At 48.5% G+C, this 24,355-nt stretch overlaps 1 protein-coding gene across 1 annotated transcript in view; it reads right to left on the minus strand.

Annotated features, from left to right (window-relative positions):
- Positions 1-934: 934 nt before the first annotated feature.
- NEXMIF (neurite extension and migration factor) overlaps positions 935-24,355 on the minus strand; it is a 58,456-nt gene continuing 35,035 nt past the window's right edge. The window contains 4 exon segments of the mRNA XM_074551453.1: positions 935-7,741; positions 7,743-7,892; positions 8,630-12,929; positions 17,694-17,818. Coding sequence (XP_074407554.1) covers positions 7,693-7,741; positions 7,743-7,892; positions 8,630-12,929; positions 17,694-17,769 — 4,575 coding nt within the window. The 5' untranslated portion in view covers positions 17,770-17,818 and the 3' untranslated portion in view covers positions 935-7,692.

Below are 24,355 nucleotides of genomic sequence, written 5' to 3' on the forward strand. Positions count from 1 at the left end.
GAAAAGTCTCTCCCCCAGCCTTGCACTAAGGAGCTGGAACATTTCCAGCCCGTGGGTCACAGAATTGATCCTACATGGGTCACAGGATTGATCCCACATGGGACACCCCTGATGGTTTTGGTGGCTGTGGGCCTGGCCCAGCCCTCTGTGTGTTTTATTTATTGGAGAGTTTCTAGTGCCAGATGAAGCTCAGCCCTTCTCAAAGGTTCTGATGGGCTTCCCTGGACCATGGCCCCACTCCAGCTCTCTCACATGAGCACTGGGGCACTGAAATCCCTCCTGGCCCCATTTCACTCATCTGAAACCCCTCTGTGAACACAGGCAGAGCTGCAGATCAAGCAGCTCTGCTTTTGGGGATGATTTCCCAGCCCTTTGCCAAGGGATCCACTTGCAGAACACAGTGTTCGTGTCCTGCTTTGTGCTGGCAGGGCTGGGAATGACCCAGCCTGAATGAATTCATTACTCCTATCAATACTAACAAATGGAATTGTGGTTTTTAAGACAAGTTTTATTCCTTTTCCACAAGAAATTGAAGACATACATGATCCTTCCCAGGAAAAGGCCAGTCTGGAGTGTGCTGGGCCAGTCCCAGGACAGGGACCCACCCAGGGACAGTGGGCTGGGAAAAGGCTCTGCTCCCTTCCAGCCCCACCTCTGCACCCACGGAAGGCAAAGCCTGAGCTCTGCCCTGCCTTGCTGAAGTTTCCATTTCTCAGGTAAAGCAGCCCCACTTCACAGCAGAAGTGATCCAAGCCTTTTTTCCCACTTTTCCCCACCTCCCTCCCTGATGTGCTTCCCACTAACGAGCAGCAGCCCAATTAGGTGAGGCCTGGAGTGCCCTGGGGAGGGCAGCCAGACAGATTTGGTTAAAGAAACGATTCCTAATATTCAATAAATGGCAGTTTTAATTTCTTCTTCATACATGATCTTAAAATGAGATTTTAAATTTTTTTATTTATTCCATAAACAATATAACAAAACTCAGCAAGTTAACAATATGACGTTTTCACCATACAGAGTCAGTCACAAATATTTAAAACCTTTGCAACAAGAACAACAAAACCCAAAATATTACAAGAATAATTTACAAGAGGATCTATAAAACAGCAAAGCGCTCACAAATTTTCCAGTTTCCTTTACACAATATCACTACACTCTTTCACAACATTTCTTTTTATTACAAAATTCCCAACAAAAGTTTAATTTTTTTCTTTGTATTTTGGTTTTTAAAACCAGAAACTCTTAAGTATACATCCTTTTATTAACACCCGAAGGTGCAAAAAAAGGGAAACCTCACACATACAAACACTTCACAGCACTTTTCTAAGAAAAATATACACTTACAAAATATTTTACAAATTGGCACACTTAAAAATATACAAGATTTTGTAGGCGTCTTAGAGTGATCCTTAAGAATTATACTTCAATTGACTCTACAGAATATTTATAAAGCTTATTCTAAAAGAAAAAAGGCAAATCATTTCCAAACATGTTAAAATTGCAGTGTAAAATGTGGAACAGAAATGGATATGTTACATTCATAAAAAGGGCCATTTAATAGTTCTTAAATGCTCGAGGGGGGGAATAAAAGTTTTCTTTAGCACCATAAAACAGGAGCAACTTCCTAACGAGGTGCCTCTAGTTCTATGGAAGGGAACTCAAGGAGCAGTACATTCACATCTCTGGAGGCAGCAGTCGAGGCGCCCGGCGGCGCCGGGGCAGCGGAACAGAGCAGCTCCTTGGATTTCTACCCTGCTTCCCACCGGGGGTAAGAGACAAAAGGAGTTTCACTGGTACCTTGGTTTTGTGTGTTTGTGTGGTTTAGTCTAGGTTTAAGTCTTCCCTTTGTGCTTTAGAAATGGACGTCTGTCTGTCTGTCTGTCTGTCTAGCTAGCGAAGGGTAGTGAAGAGACCAATTTTATTTCTCGTTTCCTTTTGCACCAAGTGTTTAAAGGCTCAGTAAACGTGTCTGGCAACCCAAGCGTCCTGCGAGATGGAGGGAATCCTCCTGCTTCAGATCCCAATTCCCTTAGATGGCTGTTACTCCACTGTCATTAGTGTCACTTGTTTACCTGAGAAACAGATTTGAAAAGCCTTGCTTCTACCACAGACATTGTACTTGGTTTATTTTATATAGTTTTTCTTTTTTTTTTTTCTTTTTTTTCTTTTTTTTTTTTTTTGCATTATTTCACATGCTGAAGAGATAAAGAGGCACATTCTCCAATAGATGTCAGTGGTTTGAACCATGCAACCTCCTCTGGACACCCTGGGAGCTGCACAGGCAAAGTCCAACACACTGAGCTGAGAAACTAAAGGCCTGATCCTGCACCAACCCAAGTCCACACTCCTGATCCTCTTCCCACTTACACTGACTTCAGGGGAGTTTCTCTAGGGGCTTGACATCACTGGCTGGGAAAGCACTTGGGAGTGAGCTCCCACCTAAGTGCTCTGCTAGATCGGGAGCTTAGAGAAAGAACATGGTCCAGCAGCTAAACGATGACAATGCTTAAAACATCTTTATTTTGGTTCCTGGCTTGTTTGGCCCATAATGCTGAAAAAATTGACAGCGATCCTGATTTTTTAAAAGAGCAAATGGTGCAGCAATGGTTTCTCCAAGCAATCACCAGCCAGCCTTGGCTTCTCCTCTCCGAGCCAACCCAGCCTCAGCAGGACAGCACAGCATGGCAAGGACAGTCCTGTGGCTGCCCCTGCTCTCCTCTTCCTCCTCCTCCCAAAATGCCTGGCTACCTCTGGTTCACAAGTCATTATTCTCAAGATGTTTTTTAAAAACATCCATCCTCCTATGCTCAAAAAAAAAAAAAAAAAAAAAAAAGCAAGATGTAAACCTGGTAAGATGTATTTTGTAATAAAAACCCAAAAGGTTTTTATTGGATCCCCATCAATGATATTTTTCTATTTACAAAACCTCTAAATGCAATTGATGGCCGTGGGCTGGGTTGGCTCCTGCTGCAGGATTCCTTTCTGCAGGACATCTCTCCTATTCCAGTGCCATGGGAGACCCATGCTCCTATGGCAGAGTGGTGAGTACCACCTTGCCCTGTGGAATTCTCCTCTCAAATGGATTTCACAACCTTTGGAAGTGCCCAGTCCCTGCTTTGTAACACCAGTGCCAATTCTAAGTCACCCAGATCACGGTGACACCACAGCTCGGCAACAATGCTGGCACCTTCCTCCCATCCTGCACAGGAGTTGGAGTGAAAAGAGATGAAGCAGAAAAGACATTTTAAGGGATGCTGCAGAATAAACATCTTTTGTGTGGCTTGGATCCATCACCCCCAAGAGCCAACAAGCTCTTGGAGCCCAACAAGGAGATGCAAGAGGAGGATGGAAGCTGCACTGGGACTGGGCAAGAGGATGGGCCAGGGTGGGAGCCAGCACAAGCAGGGCAGGGAGCCCTGGGGTGGCAGCTGTGAGCAGTGCCATGAAAAACAAAAATCCAAGTGGAGACAAGAGCTTGTACAGTGAGGGATGAGGCAAAGGTGGGAAGTGAAACCCTTGAGGTAGTGATAGGCAGGTGGAGATGAATCCTAGGAAAGTAAAGTGCTGGCTCCTCAAGGAGTGGATCAGGAGGATCCCCTGGGAAACTGCCCTTGGGGACAAGGGAGCACAACAGAGCTGGCAGATCTTTCAGGATGCTCTTCATAGAAAGCAAAAGCTCTCAATCCCCAGGTGTGAGAAATCAGGCAAGAGGCTGGCCTGGCTGGGTTGGGACCTGCTGGTCAGGCTGAAGGGCAGGAGGAGATGCACAGGCAGCAGGAGCAGGGACAGATATCCTGGGAAGAGTACTGGGATAATGTCAGGCTGTTCAGGGACAGGGTGAGGAAGGCAAGGTGCAGATGGAGCTGCATGTGGCAAGAGACACAGAATAACAAGGGCCTCTACAGGTGTGTCAGCATGAAAAGGAAGGGTCAAAGCAGGTGTGACACAACTGGCAGACTGGCAACAATGGATGAGGTTGAGGAAACCTCTCTTTCCATCTCCCATGAGTGGTGGAACCACAGGACAGGGACTGGAGGAGCAAAGTCCCTCCCACTATAAGAAAAAATCAAGTTTGTGACCATCTGAGGAACCTGAATATACCAGACTATGGAACCTGATGAGATGCATCCCAGAGCCCAGGGGGAATTGGCTGATGGAGCTGCCAAGTCACTCCACAGTATCTGAAAAGTCCTGGCAGTCAGGTGAAGTCTTGGATAACTGGAAAATGAAAGCATTGAACCACTGCCCTGCCAGCCTCCCCTCTGTGCCTGGGAACACCAGGACCAGACCCTCCTGGAAACTCTGCTGGGGCTCATGGGGGACAGGGAGGTGACTCAGGACAGCCAGCACAGCTTCACCAAGGGCAATCCTGCCAGTGGCCTTCTCGGATGGAGTGACTGCATCCATGGACAAGAGCAGGGCTCCAGGTGTCGTTTGTCTGGACTTCCGTAGAGCCTTTGACACAGTCCCCACAACACCTTTCTAAACTGAAGAGAGACAGATTTGAAGGATGGAGTGTTCAGCAGATGAACTGGTTGGACAGCCACATCCTGAGGGCATGGTCAACAGCTCACAGTCCAGGAGGACACCAGAGCTGAGTGCTGACCCTCAAGGGTCTGTCCTGGGACCAGCAATGTGGAGTAGCTTCACCAATGATGGAGACACTGGGATTGAGCCCCCTCAGCAGGTCTGCAGATGACACCAAACAGAGTGGTGAGCTTAACACACCTGAGGGACACAGTGACATCCACAGGGACAGGGACATGCTCGAGAAGTGGGCCCAGGGGAACCTCAGAAGGCTCAACAAGGCCAAATGTGATGTGATGCACCTGGGATGGGGCAGTCCCTGGGATCCACAGGCTGAGAATGAAGGGATTTAGAACAGCCCTGCCGACAAGGACTTGAGTAAGAAATGTTTTATGAGGGCGGTGAAACGCTGGCTCAGGTTGCCCAGGGAGGTGGTGGCTGTCCCCTCCCTGGAAACATTCAAGGTCAGGTCAGACAGGGCTCTGACCAACCTGGTCTAGTAGATGTCCCTGCTTTTTGCAGGGCAGTTGGACTAGATGGCCTTCAAAGGTCCCTTCCCACCCAAACACTCTATAAGGATCAAAAGGGAGGCAGGCAAATGGTCAGCTCAAGGCAATTACTAAATTTTGGGGTCAAGCAGCAGAGTGATGACCTTTTCAGACACAGGGAAGGCCCAGTGCCACACCATGGCACACTCAGGCTCTTTAACAGCTCCCCAGCAGAGATTTTTGGAGGACTTGGGATGACCACCAAAGCTGTCAGCAACTGGAATGGTAGAAGGACTGAAGGAGAGCTACAAGGCAGCTGGAATTATGATTAACACTGTTCTGGAACACCCAGCTGGCTATTCATGGATAAAACAGTTGATATGTTTCATGCCTGATCTTCATGCCCTATTGCACATTTCTCAGATGCAGTAAGTATTGCTATCCCATCCAGTCAAGGGGTTTTATTCTGAATCCCATATTCATAGCATTAACCATAAGGAGCACAGTGCAGGCCAGGTGAAATGTGCTTTCAGCTGATGGTTCTGGGTCAGAAAGAAGGTCTGTGCCACATCCCAGCCCTGGGCCTGACCTGTCTCTGTAAGAGCAGCAGCCAGAACATCCAAAGGAAGGGAGCTGCCAGACCATTCCTGCAGCACATGGAGGGAATGATCAAAAACTGGGATATGCCAACACCACAGCAGTGGCTGGAGCTTGTGGTATGTGATGAGCCTGTGAACAGAAAAGAGAGCTGCTGGGGAAGCAGGGAGAGTGTGGTGGCTGCAGGCCAGCCCAGAGCCCAGGGATGGAGGCCTAGCACAGCTCTTGTCTCCAGAGGAAATCCTGAGCATCTTCTGGATCTCCCTCCTGGAGGCAGAGCTGGGGTGGGACACTGCATGCCCTGGGGCACCAGGGACCACTCTCATCCCACTCTAGGCAATGCCAGCATTTATTCTGTGAAAATATGAACTTGCAGGGTGTTTTTTTAATTACAAATTTTTTTTTCAGAGTTTGTCCTTTCATCTGTTAAATAAAACACAATGCAACTACCGAGCTGTTCTCTCTGGGATCGCAGAGCTGAGCTGAGCTGCACCCCAAGATCTGCAAGAGCTGAAAACATGATTCTAAACTAACACTCTGCATCTCCACTTCGATTTTAAGTGATCGCTCTGCTTTTCTGCTAAATTAACTTAAACCAATTCTGCTGCTTTGCCTGGTGTGTGGGTGGAAAAAAACTGACTTGGGAGGAAACCTGAGCCCAGTCCTGCCCTCTGTGTGACACCACGTCTACGCCTGTGGCCGTATCAGCAACGTGATCTGCCCACTGCTAGAAAGGCTCCTCTTCCTCACCGCCTGCTACTGCATAAGGTGTCCAAGCCTCACTTCCCTCTGCTCCCAATGGCTCCCAGGGCTCTTGCATATCAAGGTTTTTCATGAGAAATCAGCAGCAAAACGCACAGGCTCTCAGTTGCACAAGGAAAACAGATCTTTGTTGGGTTCCTTATTCTCGTGGAGGGCGAGGGTGTGGTGAGGAGGGTTACAAATAAGGCCTTTTGAGAATACATTTAGCATTCAGTACTTAATGCTGTCTTAATAAAGTCCAGTCATGATCCGGCCCTGATTGGTGAGATCACAAATAGCTCCATTGGTTGTATTTGTTTCATGAACTGAATCAAAGAAAAGGTTCAGAGTTGTGTTTTAAATGAATGACTCTGCTTTTGAAAGTTCAAACTATATTGGCATCGCAAGGTTAGACATGGAGGAAACACCAAAGCCATGATGGGAGAGCGCTTCTGACAGGCTCTGCATCGAAAATGTTTAAGAAACTATCCAAAGGAAAAGTGAATAGCACTCAACGTATGAAATGTATTAGTTCTGTTTTTATACCTATTTCAGAATTTATCCCAGGTTCTTATAAAATATATAAAACTGAGATACAAAGAATTAGCAATGTAACTTTGCATTTCAAATGATCTTCAGCTACAGGTTTTGCTTTAAGAAAACAGACACTTGAAAAGCAGCTGTTCTGTAGTCTCTAGATGCAGACACTTGAGTTCCTGGCAAACTTACCGTCAGTGGTTTTCTGAACTCCTCCACCATTGCAACTCTCTCCTATAATGAAACTCAACATTTCACCATTAAGTTTTTCTGCTCGTGGTTTCAAAGAGAGGACGTTACCATTTCCCAGCATCGGTTTCAAAGGTCCTTTTTTTCTTTTTTTTTTCCCCCCTTTTTGTTTCCTTTTTTTTTTTTTCTTCCCTTTATGAGCTTTAAACCACAGGGTGAATCCATGAAATGAGGTAAGTAAATTTGGCACACTTCTAGTCATGTCCATAAAACTTTTGGTAAGTTGTATCAGTGAACAATATCGTTTTTCATCGTGAGTTACAGGTGCTTTCGAAGGGGGGTGGTTAGTACTTAACAACTGGAATGTTTCTAGTAAAACCAAAAGGCATAGCTGCAGAAAACACTCACAACCCAATGTTGATAGAGAAGTAAAAATATATACAATACAGTCACTTGTTCATAGTTTGGCACAATTTTTTGTTGTTGTGGGTAATAGTGCATAAACTACTGTACAACAGTATGACTTTTAAAACAGTCTTTCACAGAGAATACCAGATTAGGTTTGCTTCCAAATAATAAAATTCCCACAATTTCAAACTCTTCATTTCAGCACTTACATTTCAACAGACCACAAGGCAGATTTCGAAAAGGAACCGATGGGGGAAAAAAAAGAAAAAACAACCGGGAAATAAAAAAAAAAGGTAAGAAAAAAACCAAACATCAACCGTCTTTCTAGAAAAGGGAGTCTCTTCTTCAAATACAGGAAAACCCAAAAATGCTGTTTCTGCTTTAAGAAGAATGGAGTCTGATTCCCTGCAGGAAAAAATCAAACATTTGATGCCATCTTAGTTAGCTCGTCCGGAGTCACCACGACGGAGCGAACGCGCTAAAGACGGGCGGGTAGAGAAGATGCAGCTTTAGATGATGCAGGTTAGGAGACACAACAGCAGAGGGGGCCAGAAAGCACTCAAAAATTGCCACGTGAAGCTCAATTAGGAACGAGTTCTCATTTGCAAAGTAAAGAGCCTTTAAGTTTTGAGATCTTGGCTTTTGGATGCAGAACCTCTTTTTTTTTTTTTTGTGGTTTATTTTTTACAAAATGTTCCAAAAAAAAAAAAAGTCTTTCCTTGTCAAAATCATTAAAAAGAGCGTGTAATCTTTTTTTTTTTTTTTAGTTTTTGTTTTTGTTTTTCTCCCCAATAAATAAGTAATTAAAAACTGAAGAAGCCAAACAGCAGAAAAGAGTAGCCTTGTTAGTTTTTTTAACCCCAGCCAAGCCAGAAAATTGGTCATTCTTTTAGGTAGCTTGCAAGTCATAAGTATTTTCATGCATTTAAAAATAATAATTAAAAAAACCAAACAAACAAAAAAAAAGAAACCAACCCCAAAACCAAAACCAACCAAAACTGTAAAAGGGGAATGTCTTTTTTTTTTTGTTTTTTTTTTTCTCATGCAAACTTTTGCTTTCAGGAAGGAAAAACTGAGGAACAGCGGGCCTAGCAGGTGGGAGGGAGGTTAGGGGCATTCCAGCCAGTTTGGTGCAGCATTACCTCAGTTTCTCAAAAGCAGCTGTCACGGGTGGGTCCTTGTGGGGCTGTTCGCGGTCCGTCCGCTTGATTTTACAGTTCTCATCCCTCAGTGATTTCGAACTGGATTTATGACGGTAGAGTTTTTTATGGGTAGGTCCATTATTGCCTAAAGTGCTCAGGTTACTATAGTTTTTATCAAAAAAGGGAGCGTGAATGTCCGTGGTGAACCCGGTGGAGCAGTTGGGGCGCCCGGGGTCGCAGGTCACAGCTTTGCTGTTTTTGCTTGAGCCCTTGTTGTTCGACTTGTGGTTCTTCGCCGCCCCCGGCGAGCCACCGTTCGCCTTCTTCTTCGACTCTTGGGACGTCCCTGCCAAAATTTTAAGAGTTTTCAGTTTCAGGCTGTTGGACTCCGGTGACCGGAATATGTCTGGAACGCTGTTGTGGCCGACGGGCCCCCACAAGGGCTCAATGGAGGCCATCATAAACCTCTGCACATCAGCCATTCCCGACGCGATGTTGGACAGGATGTTGGAGGGCTCCTCGAACTCCCTCTGGTCATCGTCCAGGAGGCTGGTGGCATTGCCCAGGCTGGCTTCTGACCAGCCCGTGCCCCCCTCTTTTCCCAGTGCCCACTCTCCAGAGAGCCCGTTGTGCTTGCCCAGCTTCACCCCTGCCGGGCCGCAGTGCTGAGGGCCCTCGGCCGCGCCCTTGGTGGCCGTGGCCACGGTGCCCAGCTGAGTGACCACCCTGCCACCAACAGCTGGAGCCTTCTCGCCATTGATTCCCGCTGCATTTTTCCCTTTCCTGGTGGATTTGGGTGCCTGCCTGGAGTTTTTCCCTTGCGGCTTATCGGTTCCTTTGTTGGTTTTGGGTGATTTTTTCCGGGTGGCTTTCTGGGAAGAGCTTTGGTTTGTACCCACATTCTTGCTGGATGAACTTTTCCTCTTCGATTTTGACACTTTGCTATTGGTGCTAATTTGACCAGATGGCTCATTAAATGTTGACAAGCATGGACTCTTTTCGAGAAGGCTGACAGAATCTTCATCGTTGAACATATGGAACTGGAACTGGTGATTATTTAAAGCAAACCCATTATCTGCCTGATCCTCGGTCTGCAGGACCCCACAGTTCCACTTGACCTTCTCGGAACTGTTGAGGGAGGCCTGGGGGCTCTCCTGAAAGCCCTTCAGGGTGCCCAGAGGCTTGGCATCGGAGCCAGCTATCTGTGGGGACAGGTTGGGAGTGTCTGGAGGGGACATCTCCGAAAGCGACGACTGGCGGAACCTATCAGGCGTGAAGTTGGAAATGTCTAAAAGGTCCGTGGACTCCTTCAAAGGGGTGATTTCATCTATGCTCTGCTGGATCACTAGCTTGGGACTGCAGTGGGCCAAGAAATCATCATTAATATCATCCTCGCCGTCCTTTTCACAAGACTTTAAACTTAAAGAACTGTAATTGCTAGAACTAACTGACAATGAACCCACTGAATCAAAACTAATGAGCCTGCCATCATCCGTACTGAGTGTACCTCGTTGGAAATGAAAGCGCCCCTCTCCATTATTGAAATGACATGACTGATAAGAATCATCAGACTGCACTTGTTGGCTATCCGGCATGTAATTTTTTTGGTATAGCAATTTGCCGCTATTCAGATTGACTTGAGTGTATCCAGAGGCGGGGAGGCCGTCCGTGCCCGGCGCGAACTCGCTCGGCATTGCGGCCGCCTCCGGCACGTCCCCGGGGAAGTCCTGGCGCTCGCTGCCCTTGCTGGCCGGCCACATGCTGCCGAAGCCGCCCTGCTCCATCTCCAAGTGGCCGGGCGACTGCTGCAGCTCCGACTCGGAGGGCGGGGAGAGCACGCAGCTCTGCGCCGGCTGCAGGGACGGGAAGGGCTTTTCCGGCGGGACGATGCTGGGGAGAGGGTGCTGCTGCTGCTGCTGCTGCTGCTGCTGCTGCTGCTGCTGCTCGGAGGGGTGCTGGGCGAAGTACGGGATACCCGTGTTGCTCGACAGATCTGAAGCATCTAACAACGTCTGCAGATACCCTCCGGGGATCAGGGGTACATTGGTGGTGATATTAGCAGATGGCAGAGGCTTGTCTGAAGAGGAGGTGGATGGTAGGAAAGGAGAATTTTTAGCAACCTTATCCTCGTGGCACTCTGGGAGATGGGAGCTGTCTGAAGCACAGGGACTGTTTTCGTCCTTCAGACGCGCTGCGGAGTCCTGGTTTTCCAGTGCTGGGGAGTCCTCTGCCGTACTGGTGGCAGCTTTAATCTTCTTGCACTTCAACCTGGCCTCACTTTTGAATTTGATTCTGCGGAGCACTTTCCGCTCCGTCCCCTTGTGCTCCCGCTCCTGCGGTTTGCATTTCACGGCGATGCCCGCGATGTCGTGGACGTGCAATCCGTTGGCACAGCTGGGGGTGGCAATGGCTAATGCCGGCAGCCCTTTCAGGCCCACGTCCTCCTTACTGCTGCAAGGCTGCTTGTGATCAGAGGAGCACGAGCCCAGCTTGTTCACTGATTGCTCGATGGCTTTAATTCTTTGAATCCGGTGCCTGTTTGCTAGCTTGCATTTTCGCTTCCGTGGGTGAGGGAGGAACGAAGCATCTGAGCCGTTAAGATAGAAATTCTGCTTGTGGTAGAGAGACGATCTGAGCAAATCCAGCCGGCTCTGCTGCCTCTCCTGCCAGAAGCCCTTCAGTGGGGCCAGCTTCTTGTATTTGCTGAGCAGCTCCTCGTTCAGAGTAACAGTTGTCTCGTTGGCATCCACTTTGCTGAGCTTCACCAGCATATGCTTCTCCCCTTTAAACCTGTTAATGATGATGTACTTGATGATCACGGGGGGCTCCTTGCGAGAGACTTTTCGCCGTTTCTTGGGGCACCACTCGTCGTCGTCCTCCTCCTTGGGCCCGTCGGGGAGCCACTCCTTCTTGTCCAGGATCTTCTCGTTCTCGATGGAGTCCACATCGTACAGGTAGTCGTCGCTGTATCGCACTTTCCTCTTGGCCCGCAGCCCGTAGTTCTGCTGGATGAAGGAGCCGGAGTGGTCCCGGGCCAGGTACCGGCTGCAGTCCTTGATGTCCCGCAGCACGTCGTAGGAGGACTCCGTGCAAGTGCTGTCGTCGCTGAACTCCCCGGAGTCCTCTGTGGAATTCACCGAGTCCAAGAAGTGGCTCCTCTTGGAGCCCACGTACTGCACCATCTCTGTGCTGTTGCAAGATTTATTTAAGGCAGCTTTCTCCTCCTCCTCACCGTCCTCTTCCTCGCCGTCCTCCTCCTCCTCCCCCCAGATGATGCCTTCCTCGGACTTGAATTGAGAAGGGTCGGTGGCACCGCTGGGCCCCCTTTTCAGGGTGCTCCTGCTGTCCCTTTTGGTGCAGTTGCTGAACACGCTGGGGAAGAAGTTGAACTGGGCGTCCTCTTGTAGCGTGGTGGTCTTCTCCCGCACATTGTCCTGGAAAGATTCGTATCTAATCTTTAGGGAGCAGACATCACTTCCCAAGGTGGAATCGTCATCATCGAACATGTAATTGTCCACGTCTTCCTCGGAAAACAGATTTACAGAAAGCTCATTTTTGGAGCAGAGGTCAAGCAGCTCAATTTTACTTTCACTAATGAAAGATTCAAAATAGCCCCATTCCTGGTTGGGATTTGTTAGTAAAGGTTCCTCACCATTGCATTTGTCTAATAGTAATCCCTCGTAATAATTTTTCTGAGTGGGGTCCTCTGAATCACTGTCAGATTTCTCTGCATCTCTTTTGTCCGCTGCCCTCGATTTATGCATAGGGAAGCTTAAAAGCTGGTCTGAAAGCAGTTGATCCCCATATCTCATGGTTTCTCCTGTGCTCATGCAGTGAATCCCTATATCAGAGACCGAACAGGTGTCATAATCCCTATTTATATCCCCCACTTTCAAGCTTATTCCCGGCTCCGCATCGATGCCGTCCTTGGATTCAATGAAGCAGCCCAGGCAGGTCCGGCTCGGCTGCATCAGGCAGTCTCCCGTCAGCGCCGACATCCCCCCGGGCTCCATCATGCTGAACGGAGCCTTCTCGCAGTCGCCCGGCAGCGACCACGAGCTCATGCCCTTGGTCACGCACGACGTCAGGGAGATGGCGTGGGCCGACGAGTCGTCCGAGGCGTGCTCGGGGACATCGGTGAGGCGCAGCGGGGACGGGGGGCTCAGCAGGCACGGCTTCTTGGCCGTGGGGACGCGGTGGCACGCGGGGCCCTCCTTGGGAGCCGCGCTCAGCGCCGGGAACGGCGCCGCTGCCTCGGCCGCGCTGCAGGGCCTCTCGTCGGCGTCCAGGGCGTGCGACTCTGCGGGATGGAGCAGAGGGAGAGAAACACACAGGGGTTACCAACTATCCCCTGTTCAGCCACAACCAAAGAGCCCTTGGTGTGGAAAAAGAGAGAGGGTACAAAGGTTACCACCCTTAAAGGTTTCAGGCTCGCCACCCCACTCCCCTTCTCCCAGTGACTTTTCCCAAGTGCTCCTTTGGGAAGCCCTTCCCAGCAGTCCAGAGTCCAGGGCGTGCAACTCTGAGGGAATGGAGCAGAGGGAGAGAAACACACAGGGGTTACCAACTATCCCCTATTCAGCCACAACCAAACCGCCCTTGGAGGTGGAAAAAGAGAGAGGGTTACAAAGGTTACCACCCCGAAAGGTTTCAGGCTCGCCACCCCACTCCCCTTCTCCCAGTGACTTTTCCCAAGTGCTCCTTTGGGAAGCCCTTCCCAGCAATCCTTCCCAGCAATCCAGAGCCCAGGGCGTGCGACTCTGAGGGGATGGAGGAGAGGGAGAGAAACACACAGGGGTTACCAACTATCCCCTATTCAGCCACAACCAAACTGCCCTTGGTGGTAGAAAAAGAAGAGGTTTACAAAGGTTACCACCCCTAAAGGTTTCAGGCTCGCCACCCCGCTCCCCTTCTCCCAGTGACTTTTCCCAAGTGCTGCTTTGGGAAGCCCTTCCCAGCAGTCCAGAGTCCAGGGCGTGCGACTCTGCGGGATGGAGCAGAGGGAGAGAAACACACAGGGGTTACCAACTATCCCCTGTTCAGCCACAACCAAACCGCCCTTGGTGTGGAAAAAGAGAGAGGGTTGCAAAGGTTACCACCCTCAGGCTCGCCACCCTGCTCCCCTTCTCCCAGTGACTTTTCCCAAGTGCTCCTTTGGGAAGCCCTTCCCAGCAATTCTTCCCAGCAGTCCAGAGCCCAGGGCGTGCGACTCTGAGGGGATGGAGGAGAGGGAGAGAAACACACAGGGGTTACCAACTATCCCCTATTCAGCCACAACCAAACTGCCCTTGGTATGGAAAAAGAGAGAGGGTTACAAAGGTTACCACCCTTTAAGGTTTCAGGCTCGCCACCCCGCTCCCCTTCTCCCAGTGACTTTTCCCAAGTGCTCCTTTGGGAAGCCCTTCCCAGCAATTCTTCCCAGCAGTCCAGAGTCCAGGGCGTGCAACTCTGAGGGGATGGAGGAGAGGGAGAGAAACACACAACTACCCTCTATTCAGCCACAACCAAACTGCCCTTGGAGGCAGAAAAAGAGAGAGGGTTACAAAGGTTACCACCCTCAGGCTCGCCACCCCGCTCCCCTTCTCCCAGTGACTTTTCCCAAGTGCTCCTTTGGGAAGCCCTTCCCAGCAATCCTGGATCCAGTTAACGTGGAGATGTGTGTGGAAGGCAGAGGTAAACAGGCTGCTCCCTGCAGCCAGCTGGAAGAGGTACAAGAGTACGTTTAAATCACGCAATGCATCCGCTCTTCCCTCCTCATATCCATACGGTTACCTGGAAACTGCCTCTCAAACCTCACAATGTTATTAAAAAAACAAAACAAGCCTAATAAAAATGTTCTCATTAACATTGAAAAAATTAACAGGAAAGCGAGATTCTTAAAGAAACAAAGCACCCCCCCTGCAGGGTCTGAGCTTGCACACACACCTGAGCTGCTTTACTGCTCCAGAGTCAGGGAGTGATGGCTGATTTTAAAAACCCAGCGGTCTTTTTGTCACTGTCCACGCCAAGGGAAGGCAGAAGATAACACAGAGTTTAAAGCAATTATTGTTAGAATTATTGTGGGGTTTGCCATTCTTCCCTAATCGCTAAAAATGCCTTTTTAGTCATGTAAGGATTTTTTAACCTAAGGATTTTTTTAGTTTTACCTCGTCGCGCTTCTTTTAAGGCAGAATAAAGTTATGAATGTACTTTTATCTGACTCCTGGCTCAACGGACGGTATGACCCTTGAAATTTAAATACGATGTCTTTTCATCCATGAACACGCTCTGATATCTCTGTATTAAAAAAAAATATATTCCAATGAGTGCATTCATCCCAGCCAGAGAGCTCTGCCGACTCTGAGCCTGCTGCTTTTGTCATGGCTCAGGTCTCTCCTTTTTGGTGGCTCTGCTGAAGGCACAGGGGTGAGAGCCAAAGCTTTCCAAGGAGGGACAAGTGCTTTAAAGCACAACTGGAGCACCAGGATGTGGCATTAAATGGGGCATGCAAAGGGATTTATTTGGCTGCTGTGACCCTCCACAAGTGCTCTTATTCCAAACTGAGAGGAAAGTGAATCTGCTGCATCCTTGGCAGCCTGGGGAGGGGAGGCTGGTGCTGGCACAGGTACCTCCAGCACAAAGGAAAACCCCCAGGTGGGGAGGATGGAAAGGAACAGGATGCCATGGAAGGAGTGGGGTGCCTGCCTGTGCCAAGCAGGAAGTCAAAATCCCCCTAATTTCACTCCAACAAGTTTTGTGCTACTAAGAGGGGCCTTAGGGATGGAGCCATCAGTGAAGCCTGAACAAAGCACAAACTGCAGCTGGGGCCTTGCAGCACTCCCAGGACTTTAAACCTCTTCCCAAAGACTCCCCAACTCCAGAAGTGCAATGCAATGCCTGTCATCAGCTTCAACATGTATGACTTGGGAAAGGCCAGACTGGCTTGCTTGAAAATGGTTGAAAAAAGGAAATAAATAAAAAAGCTGATTTTTGAGTCCCTCCCACCAGTCTTCAGATCAGAAATGCAGAGGTGGTATCTTTTTCCTTAAGCACCAAAACAAATTAACCAGTGCAGTTCCACTTTAGAAGTAAAATAAAATAAAAATCAGCTTGGAGCTGACGGGAAGCATGGAGAATTTGAGGATAAAAGAAGAATGTCTGTGAATGCTGTACGACTCGAAGAAGGGGGAGGCAGAAAGCTGAAATGCAATCTGAAAAGCTGCGTTCAATAGGCAAAGCTGCTATTATATAAAATAAACCCTCTCTGGGCGTTTCTTTAGGTTTATACTTGTGTGAGTGAACTTAACTCTTGGGAAATACAAATGCCAAAACCTGATTTTCTGGGGCTCCATATCAGCCTAAAATCAGGCCTGTGTTCAAGTGATGCTCCAAGGGAATGCAGTTCAGGCAGAAAATGCTGGAGAAGCAAAACCACTTTTCCCAGTTTCCCTCAGCACCCACCCAGCAGCACATGGGCCAGGGGAGGTGGCAGCTCCAGAGCTTTGTGCTGCCTCCTGGCCTTGGATTCAGCAGCAACTCCCACACAGCAGTGTTCAAACTGAAACTTTAAACTGGCAGAGGCTGGGATGGGATGTGGGGAGGGAATTCTGAGCTCTGAGGGTGGGCAGGCCCTGGCACAGAGTGCCCAGAGATCCCTGGGAGTGTCCAAGGCTGGATGGAGCTTGGAGCAACCTGGAACAGTGGAAAGTGTCCCTGCCCATGGCAGGGGTGGCACTGGATGGGCTTTAAGGTCTCTTCTAACCTAAAGCAGTGTTATGTTATGTCTAATTAAAGCACTTTTATAGCCCTGTTTAATTGAATTCCATGGCATTGGTATGAGTCTCTAAAAACCCCCTCTTACTGACCAGGGCAGCACTGACTTTGTTGTCCCCTGGATCAGACAAAGGGACCAAGGCTACAAAACCCCTTTGCAGCTCCAGCAGCTGCAGCTTCACCCCGGGTAGCGAGGAAGGGCATGGGCTGACAGGGACAGAACCTCCCAAATCACATCCCAGGGACAAACAAGGGTGAGCATGTGCCCCACCTGCCACCAGCACCAGCTGCGGGGCCCTCATGGGCACCCACAGGGCTGGAGCTGCTCCAAGGTTTTGGCAAAGAACATTTGTCTCTACCACCTTGCACAGAGCTGACAGAAAGATCTGAACATATGTCAGAGGACAAAGTCCTTGACATCTAACAGGATCAAATTTATATATAAATAAAATCTATCTATCTATCTCAAGATTTATGGGCCAATACAAAATGTAAAAAGCCATGAAATTAAACATAAAACACAGTGAAGAATGAAAGCATCAGGCTCTGCCTCCCCTCTGCATTCACTGTGGCCAGAGATTACAGTCCAAATGACCTCAGAAAATGCTTGGAGGCTTATTTATTTCAATCAGGGTTTCAGACAGCTGAGCACTGTTACTCCTAATTAGTTATTCTGAGAGCAAATATAGAATCAATGAAAGAGAGACAAAGTTGGGCATTCTGGGAGGGCTGCAAGGGGCTGATCCTTCCCCACCTGGCTGCTGGCTCCCAGGAACACTGTGTGTGCAGAAAAGGGATCACAGGACAGGGAATCCCATGTGCTGGGTGATGGGACACGGGCAAGAATGAGCTCACAAATCCAACCCTCCCTTGCCGCTAATCCTGGTTCCTTTCTCCCACCCAATCTCTAATTTCCCCCCAGTTTGTAGGGACTAAGTATCCTTCAGATAAATCTTGCTAATATTGGATAATGTAATGCCAAGAGAGGGGAAGATTCCCCACAGATAGAGGGGCTGCAAATCCTGGATGACTTTTTCCTCCAAGAAACCAAACCAAAATCTCTAATTCAAACTGCATGTGCACATAAACATTTCCAGCCATGCACAGGTAAGAGCAGTTCTTGTTAAGGCCTAAAAAGGTGTAGATTTATGGCTGGAATGATTCCTGGGCAGAAAACACCCATTTACTCCCCTGCTCCACATTGCAGAGATACCCACAAACTGCTAATATTAAATGCACAAAAGGAATTAGGAAAATAAGTTGGCTTCCAAGTTGTCGCTGCTCCCTCATGTACCATAATTAAGTTCCTTACCATTTTCTTTCACCCCATTAATCAGGATAGTTTCTTGGTCTTCTGAGGCACAATCCTGCTCTTGTTGGTCATCCATCAATTTAACCTCTTTCTGTTCACTCCATGCCCCAGTGCATCTGGCCAACCTGCACATTTCCAGAAACACAACCACAGTCAGTGCAATCCCCAGGATCAGCTCAAGGAACCGTGAATAAAAAAATAACAACAATAAACCACCCCCACACAGCCTCACACGCTGCCTGCAGCCTCCTTAAGAGGACAAATCCAATTTATTTAGGCTCTCAGCTTGTCACTTTTCCACTCCAAAAGCCAAGTCCCATGTATTTTCAGCGAGGTGAAAATGTTGTGGATCAGCATTTCCTTCCCCCAGGTCCTGCTCTGGGAGGTGGGGAGATGCTCAGCACCTCTGCAGGACCCTCAAATCACCCAAAATTGCTGTGCAAAGGCACATTAGTCATGTCCAGCCAGGAAAGGGCATCCATCTCCAGATGGATCAGTGCAGAGATGAAGGAGAGGACTCATCCCAGTTCATCAACAGCAACTCTACGATGGAGCTGGAAAAACCCACAGGTGTGGAGTGACAGCTGCTCACCCTCACTGTCAGCCCTTCCAAGCACTGGCAGGCATGAAAAACTTCCCCAAAAAACATTTTTTTGGTGGAAAAGAATCTCCAGTGTCACTGTTCACCGTGGGAGCCCCATCCCTGGAAGCCTCATCCCCCAGACCCCCATGGCTGCCCCCCATTGTCCCCAGTGGGTGAAGCTCCAGCTCCAGGGAGGGCTGGGCAGTCCAGGCTTGGTGGGGCTTCACCAGAGCAAAGAACCTGAGGGGAGGATCCAGCCCAGATCTTCTCATTCCTGCACTGAGGGCTCCTCCCCACCCTTCAAAGCCACCACCTGCCCATGGAGTGATGTGGCATGGCATGATGTGGAACCTGGGCATGGCTGGCACTGCAGAACCCTCATCAGGGATCCTGACTGACAGATTTTCACCTCTTTAAATGCAAATCCAAGTCGAAATCTATTTTATGCTCTTCTGGCAACTCAAACTCAATTTTTTTTCTCTCTCACAGAGCAGGTACTAGATTGCAGCATTGGTTTAGGTGTTTTTCTGGGTTTGGGGTTTTTTTTTGTTTGGCTTTTTACTTTTCACATCAACATTTGTCAGTGTCTGCCGTTCCCACAGCACTCATTGCCCTGGGGTTCAGCAGCCAAACTTCATTCATATTCAGATTTGCAGTGGAGTCCTCTTAATTAACGTGAAATCTTTACAACCGCCTTAGTAAGTGAAACCTTCACCCAACTTAAAGATGTTGTGACACCGAGAGGAAGATAAGAATAACAAGCATCAGTAACTCCATTCCTTTGCATATTTAGAGGAATATTTAACTAACCCCGAGAGTTTTCCTTTGATGCAAATCCCCATCTCAGAGCTCTCCAACACCAGCCTGTTTGCTGTGCTGAGACCCCAGCACCCTCCCCACAGCCTGAGCTCCCTCTGTGCCCTCTCATTGCTGACATGCTGCAGCAGGAGGGGCTCCAAAAGCCAGGCCAGAGATCAGAGCTATTTTTCCATGAAGGAGATTAATGTCTGAGTGTGGAAGGTGCTCTGCATCTGCCACTGACAGGCTGCAGCTTTGTGTCTCCTCGATAATATCTGCCTGGTAAATGTGCCTTAATTAAGAGAAGTATTAATAAATTAAGTTTTTTAGAATATCTATTAATGAAAATATTAATAAAATATTGTCAGAGGGGTCTCAGGAGAGCAGAGAGAAGCACCACTGGCTGCACACATGGGCTGCTGGGGAGGGCCCTGAGGTGTCACAGAGTGGTTTGGGTGGGAAGGGACATTAAAGCCCATCCAGTGCCACCCCGGCCATGGGCAGGGACACCTTCCACTGTCCCAGGCTGCTCCAAGCCCTGTCCATGAGGAAGGAGTCCATCTTTCCTTGATTCTGATGGATACTCAAGGGCCAGCCTTCATGGGGAGAGCAGGAACAGATGGGGGAGAGCAATGAGCACCCAGGCACCAAGGGAGAGTTCACAGACCCTTAATCTCATGGTTTATGATTTTTTGAGGATGTCTATGCACAAGGGGGAGGGAACACACCAGGGATGCTCCTGGTGGATGAGATCCAAAGGCTGGAGAAGACAATGAAGGCAATGAAATGCAGCAACAAAGGGGATGTGCCTGGGGAGAAGCCTTTTCCCTGACCCAGAGAGCAGAGCTGAGCTCCAAAAGCAGCTGGGAAGAGCTGAGCAGGGTCCAGGTGGGCCATGTTCCCACAGGGTCAGACAGGTGAAGCACAGACGGGACAGACAGCCCAAATCTGCTGAGACCTGCTGCACAAGGGGACCTTTGGGACCAGTGTGAGACCCCAAAAGGGACTGGGAGAACCAGCAGCAACTGGGAAAGAAATGTGATGCAGAGCAGGAAGGAACAGAAGGCTGGGGATAACAAAGAGGAGAAGAACAGCTGGTCCCAGGCAAGGAAAATGAAAGCAGGAGAGGTCTGGGGATAAGGGCAGAGAATACTCTGGGTAGCAGGAGAGCACAGAACACAAGAGTCATCTGCAGACTGAGGTACAAAAGGGAGAGAATATAAATTTCAGATGGTGTCAGGCACTGAAGAGAGGCACTGCTGGGGTCAGGGTATTATGGAGAGCTGGCAGGAAGAAAATCAAGCACCAGCTCCAAGTTGGTGAACTTGACTGGAGCCAGAGTGGATGGAGGAAGAGGATGGCGGGTGGACGGGACGTGGGGTCAGCTGCAGCCTCTGGAGGAGGAGGGCAGGAGCACAGAGGGGCTTCAAGGACAGGCACAGCACGTTCAGGCACAGGGAAGAATGCAGAAGCACTTTTGGTGATTGCACCCTGGAGCTCAGGGCATTGGGCTGCTAAGATCACAGCTGGCAGCACACAGAGCCACTGGCCAGCAAGGAGATAGAGGGGAAGGAGCAGCAGGAAGCAAGCAGTGGAGCTGAACAACAATCCAACTCATTCTAAGCACAAGATGGACAAATTAATGGACAGAAGGGCAGGATGCAGAGCTGTGGCAGCAACACCCAGGGCCCACTGACCTGGAGAAATCCCTTTCAGCCCTATTGCCTGAAAGTCTGCAAGTGCCTCTAAACACCCTCAGCATCACAGCTGAGGAAATTCCCCATTCCTCACAATTCCTGCCAATTTTCCTATTTCTAGTGCTAACAGGGCCATATAAAGCCTGTTAGTGACCAGCCCATGTGCACACAAACAGCCCCACAATGGAGCCTCTGCCACAAACCTGCTGCTGCCTTCCAGCAGGTCCTTCATCCAGGGGGCCAAAAACCCCAAAAGATGCTTTTGTTCTGTTTTAAAAACCTCCTGAGACACTCAGGAGGTGTTATGGGTGTTGGTGCTGCTGGAATGGAGGCAAACATGGCTGGAAAATGATGGCTCCACCAGCACAGAGCAAGGTCCTGGTGGAATGTCCCTTCACCAGTTCCTTGGAGTAAAACCAGATTATTTCCTGTTCTAGAAATTCCTAGAATTGCAGAATCCCAGAATGATCAGGGCTGATCCTGGACATGTTCCCTCACTCGCCTCCAGTCACATAAGTGATGGAGCTGCTGCTCACTTAAACCCATCCAAACTTTAGGATTTAAGCATGTTCCTGTTAACACTGATTTTACAAAGACAAAAGGGGAAATGCCATCCTTTTAAACAACCAAAAAATAGCATCTGCTCAATGGCTGCCCTCTACAAGGAGAGCAACAAGTTGCTTTGCTTCTTTGTCAGCCAGAAAATGCCCATTTTCTGCTGCAGCTTTTCTGAATGGGTGTTCACAAAGCACACAGGCGTGTCACTCTGTCAGAGGTGCCATGGGGAGGTGGCATCCCCTGGGTCCTGACAAGAGGGGACAAACAAAGGAGTTCGTCATGATTGCCACAGAATCCAGTGCCTGGCCACTTAAATCTATGTATCTACATCTCAATATAATCTATAAATGCAAATATTTATCCCCTGCTGCTTGAACTTCACCTCATTCCTATTTCCTGGGTTATACCATAGAGCTCAACACTCTGCCCAGGAAGAGAAAGGAAAATAAATCTACCAGGAAAAATAAGGAACAGCCCATGACTGGAAGCTCAGCTGCACACTGGGAATTCTGTGAGGTGGACAAGGTTCTAAGCTGGTAGTTGCTTTGGAATTAAAGTTACAAGAGTGTTTCCCCTTCAAGCTGAATAGACAAAAAGCCACTCACACCCAGACAAAACCCAACGTGCCAGCTCCTATTTACACACAGCTTCCACATCCTGAGTGTTGCAGCTCATGAGGGGAGATGGAGAGGGAGTATCCAAAGTGAAGGAGAATCTTTTTATGGAGAAGTGGGGGAAGAAAGCCAAGAAGAAGAAGAAGCTGTACCTTTTTTTCCTGCAGAATTGTGAATAAGTGCAGGTGTTCTATATATGCAGTTGTATCTTTCAAAAAAAGAGCTTTAGAGAAATTAATTACATGTCAGAGCCTCTGACAGGTCTTTTAAGAATTGTGATACTTTTGAATGAAAACATTATATACTTAAAAAGAAATACCATGTAAATGTCTCTGAGATATTTACAGTCAGTGGAGTAATAGTAGGAGAGGATTCAGCTCTCCCTGTGCATGGGGGATGCTGAGCACACCCTGCTCCTCCCAATGTCTCCTGCCCCTGCAGGACCTCAGCAACTGCTGCAGGAGCTCAGAGCAGGGCCAGGGATTGGCTGGGAACACAACCCAGGCTCTCACCAAAATGCTGAGCCACCTGTCTGTCTGTCTGTCTGTCTGTCTGTCCCCTCCATCCCTGAGCACCAGCTCCTCCAGGCAGCAAGGACATCACACACCCCTCCTCCTGTGCTGCCCCTCTGCAGAGGACAAAATCCACGTGGTTTACTGCTTGCTTGGGGTTTTTTTGGGTTCTTTCCCCCTGTTTTTCCCCTCTTTTTTGGTCCCACAGCAGGACACAGGACAGAAGTTCCCATGGAGAAACTGTGGTGAGGCAGCACCAGAAGCCACAGCAATGGCAGGCTGGTGTTCACTGCCCTGAAGGACGCTGCTTTCCCACCAGATCCTGAAATCCCCTGATCCTTTATATTCCATGGATGCCATCTGATCCTTGTTTTTTCACTGTAATTTCACAACTGGGGGATGAAGTGCTCAAAATTTTCACTTGCCAGCAAATGAAGTTATGAATAATGTTAGAATTTTAATACTAACATTTTATTTTATTTTAATACTAACACTTTATTAGTAATGTTAGTATTTTAATGCTAACAGCACCTCTCTGAGTAAAGCTCTGTTTCCATTATTTTCCTTTCTACCTATGCCAAGGGTCTCTGATTTTTGCTGAAATAAGGAAAAAATGCAGAGTACCTGAGGTTTCCACATCTGACAGGGTCAGAATTCCTAAGGAAATGGTTCCTAAGTGTGGAGCCATCCTCCACCTCTGCCCAGCACCAAGTGCTGCTCCAGTCCACCAAAGGGATGTTGGACTTGAGGGTTCTGGTTTCAAAGCTCTTTTCCCAGAAAATTCTCACAAGGAAATGGCATCTCCCAGCAGCTCCCTGGGCTTTTCCTATCAATGATGGTGAGCACACAGGAGAAAAGCCCAAGTGAGGGAGAAATAGGAAACAAAGAAGGGTTTTGTGGGTCAATCCCAGCAGGGAGACATCTAAAACCCTACAAGAGGGCAAGGCCTGACAGCCAGTGTTGGCTGAGAATAGGTTCAGGTATAAATACAGATAAAAGGCTCCAATGAGGAATAAATCTGGAGGAGGGGGGGATAAAGTTGATTAAAGAAAAAGGAGGTTGCAGAGAAAATGGAGAACACAAAAACCATTAAAATAGGAAACAATTTCAGAACTGGTGTGTTCCCAGAAGGTGCAAAGGATGGATGAGTTGTTAATATTCATAGCAAGCCTCCACTTTCCCTCAGCTGAAAGCAGATGCAACAATTACTGCAGAGCCCAAGCCCCAACTCCTGCAGACCCCCAGATATGATATTAAGAACAGGCTATTTAAAGCCAGCTCTCAAATAAATGACAGTTTCTGACCTTACTCTGGGAGGACATAAGGTGTGAGTGTTTCAAGACCTGTCACAAACAACTTAAAGGCAAAAGGAAGGAAGTGAACAAAATTACAGCCTTCCTGACAAAGCACACGTTAAATACCAAAGGAGCTCTCTCTGCAAATGTATTCGCAGCCATCAAGAGCAGCAGTGTATCACAAAGGGAAAAAGGTGGCAATTAAAATCCTGGAGGAGCTGAAACGCATGAGGGAACGTCTGAAATGTGGAGAGGGCCTCAGCATAAAACTGTCCTGGGTTAGGGAAGGCAGAGCTGCCAAAGCCCAGGGAGGAGAGCTCCAAAATGCAAAGCAAGGAAGGGAAGAGTCAGGGGAGAATCACTGGGGATCTCGTGGGGAAATGGAGAACCAAGAGAATGAGGAAAAGGAAGGGAAAAGGATAGCCCAGGCCACAAACCAAGGCCTCAGATGAGCACAGCTCCACCCCACATCCCCACAGTGACCAAGAACCTGAGGAAACCTTGATGATTCAAAGCAGGAAGAATTAAACATCCCTTTTTACCAAATGTGGGATGAATTTGCACATGGGGCAGGTTAAATATTCCTGTGGGAATAATGAGGAAAT

The sequence above is a fragment of the Zonotrichia albicollis genome, chromosome 14 (genome assembly GCF_047830755.1).
Source record: "Zonotrichia albicollis isolate bZonAlb1 chromosome 14, bZonAlb1.hap1, whole genome shotgun sequence".
Lineage (NCBI taxonomy): Eukaryota > Metazoa > Chordata > Aves > Passeriformes > Passerellidae > Zonotrichia > Zonotrichia albicollis.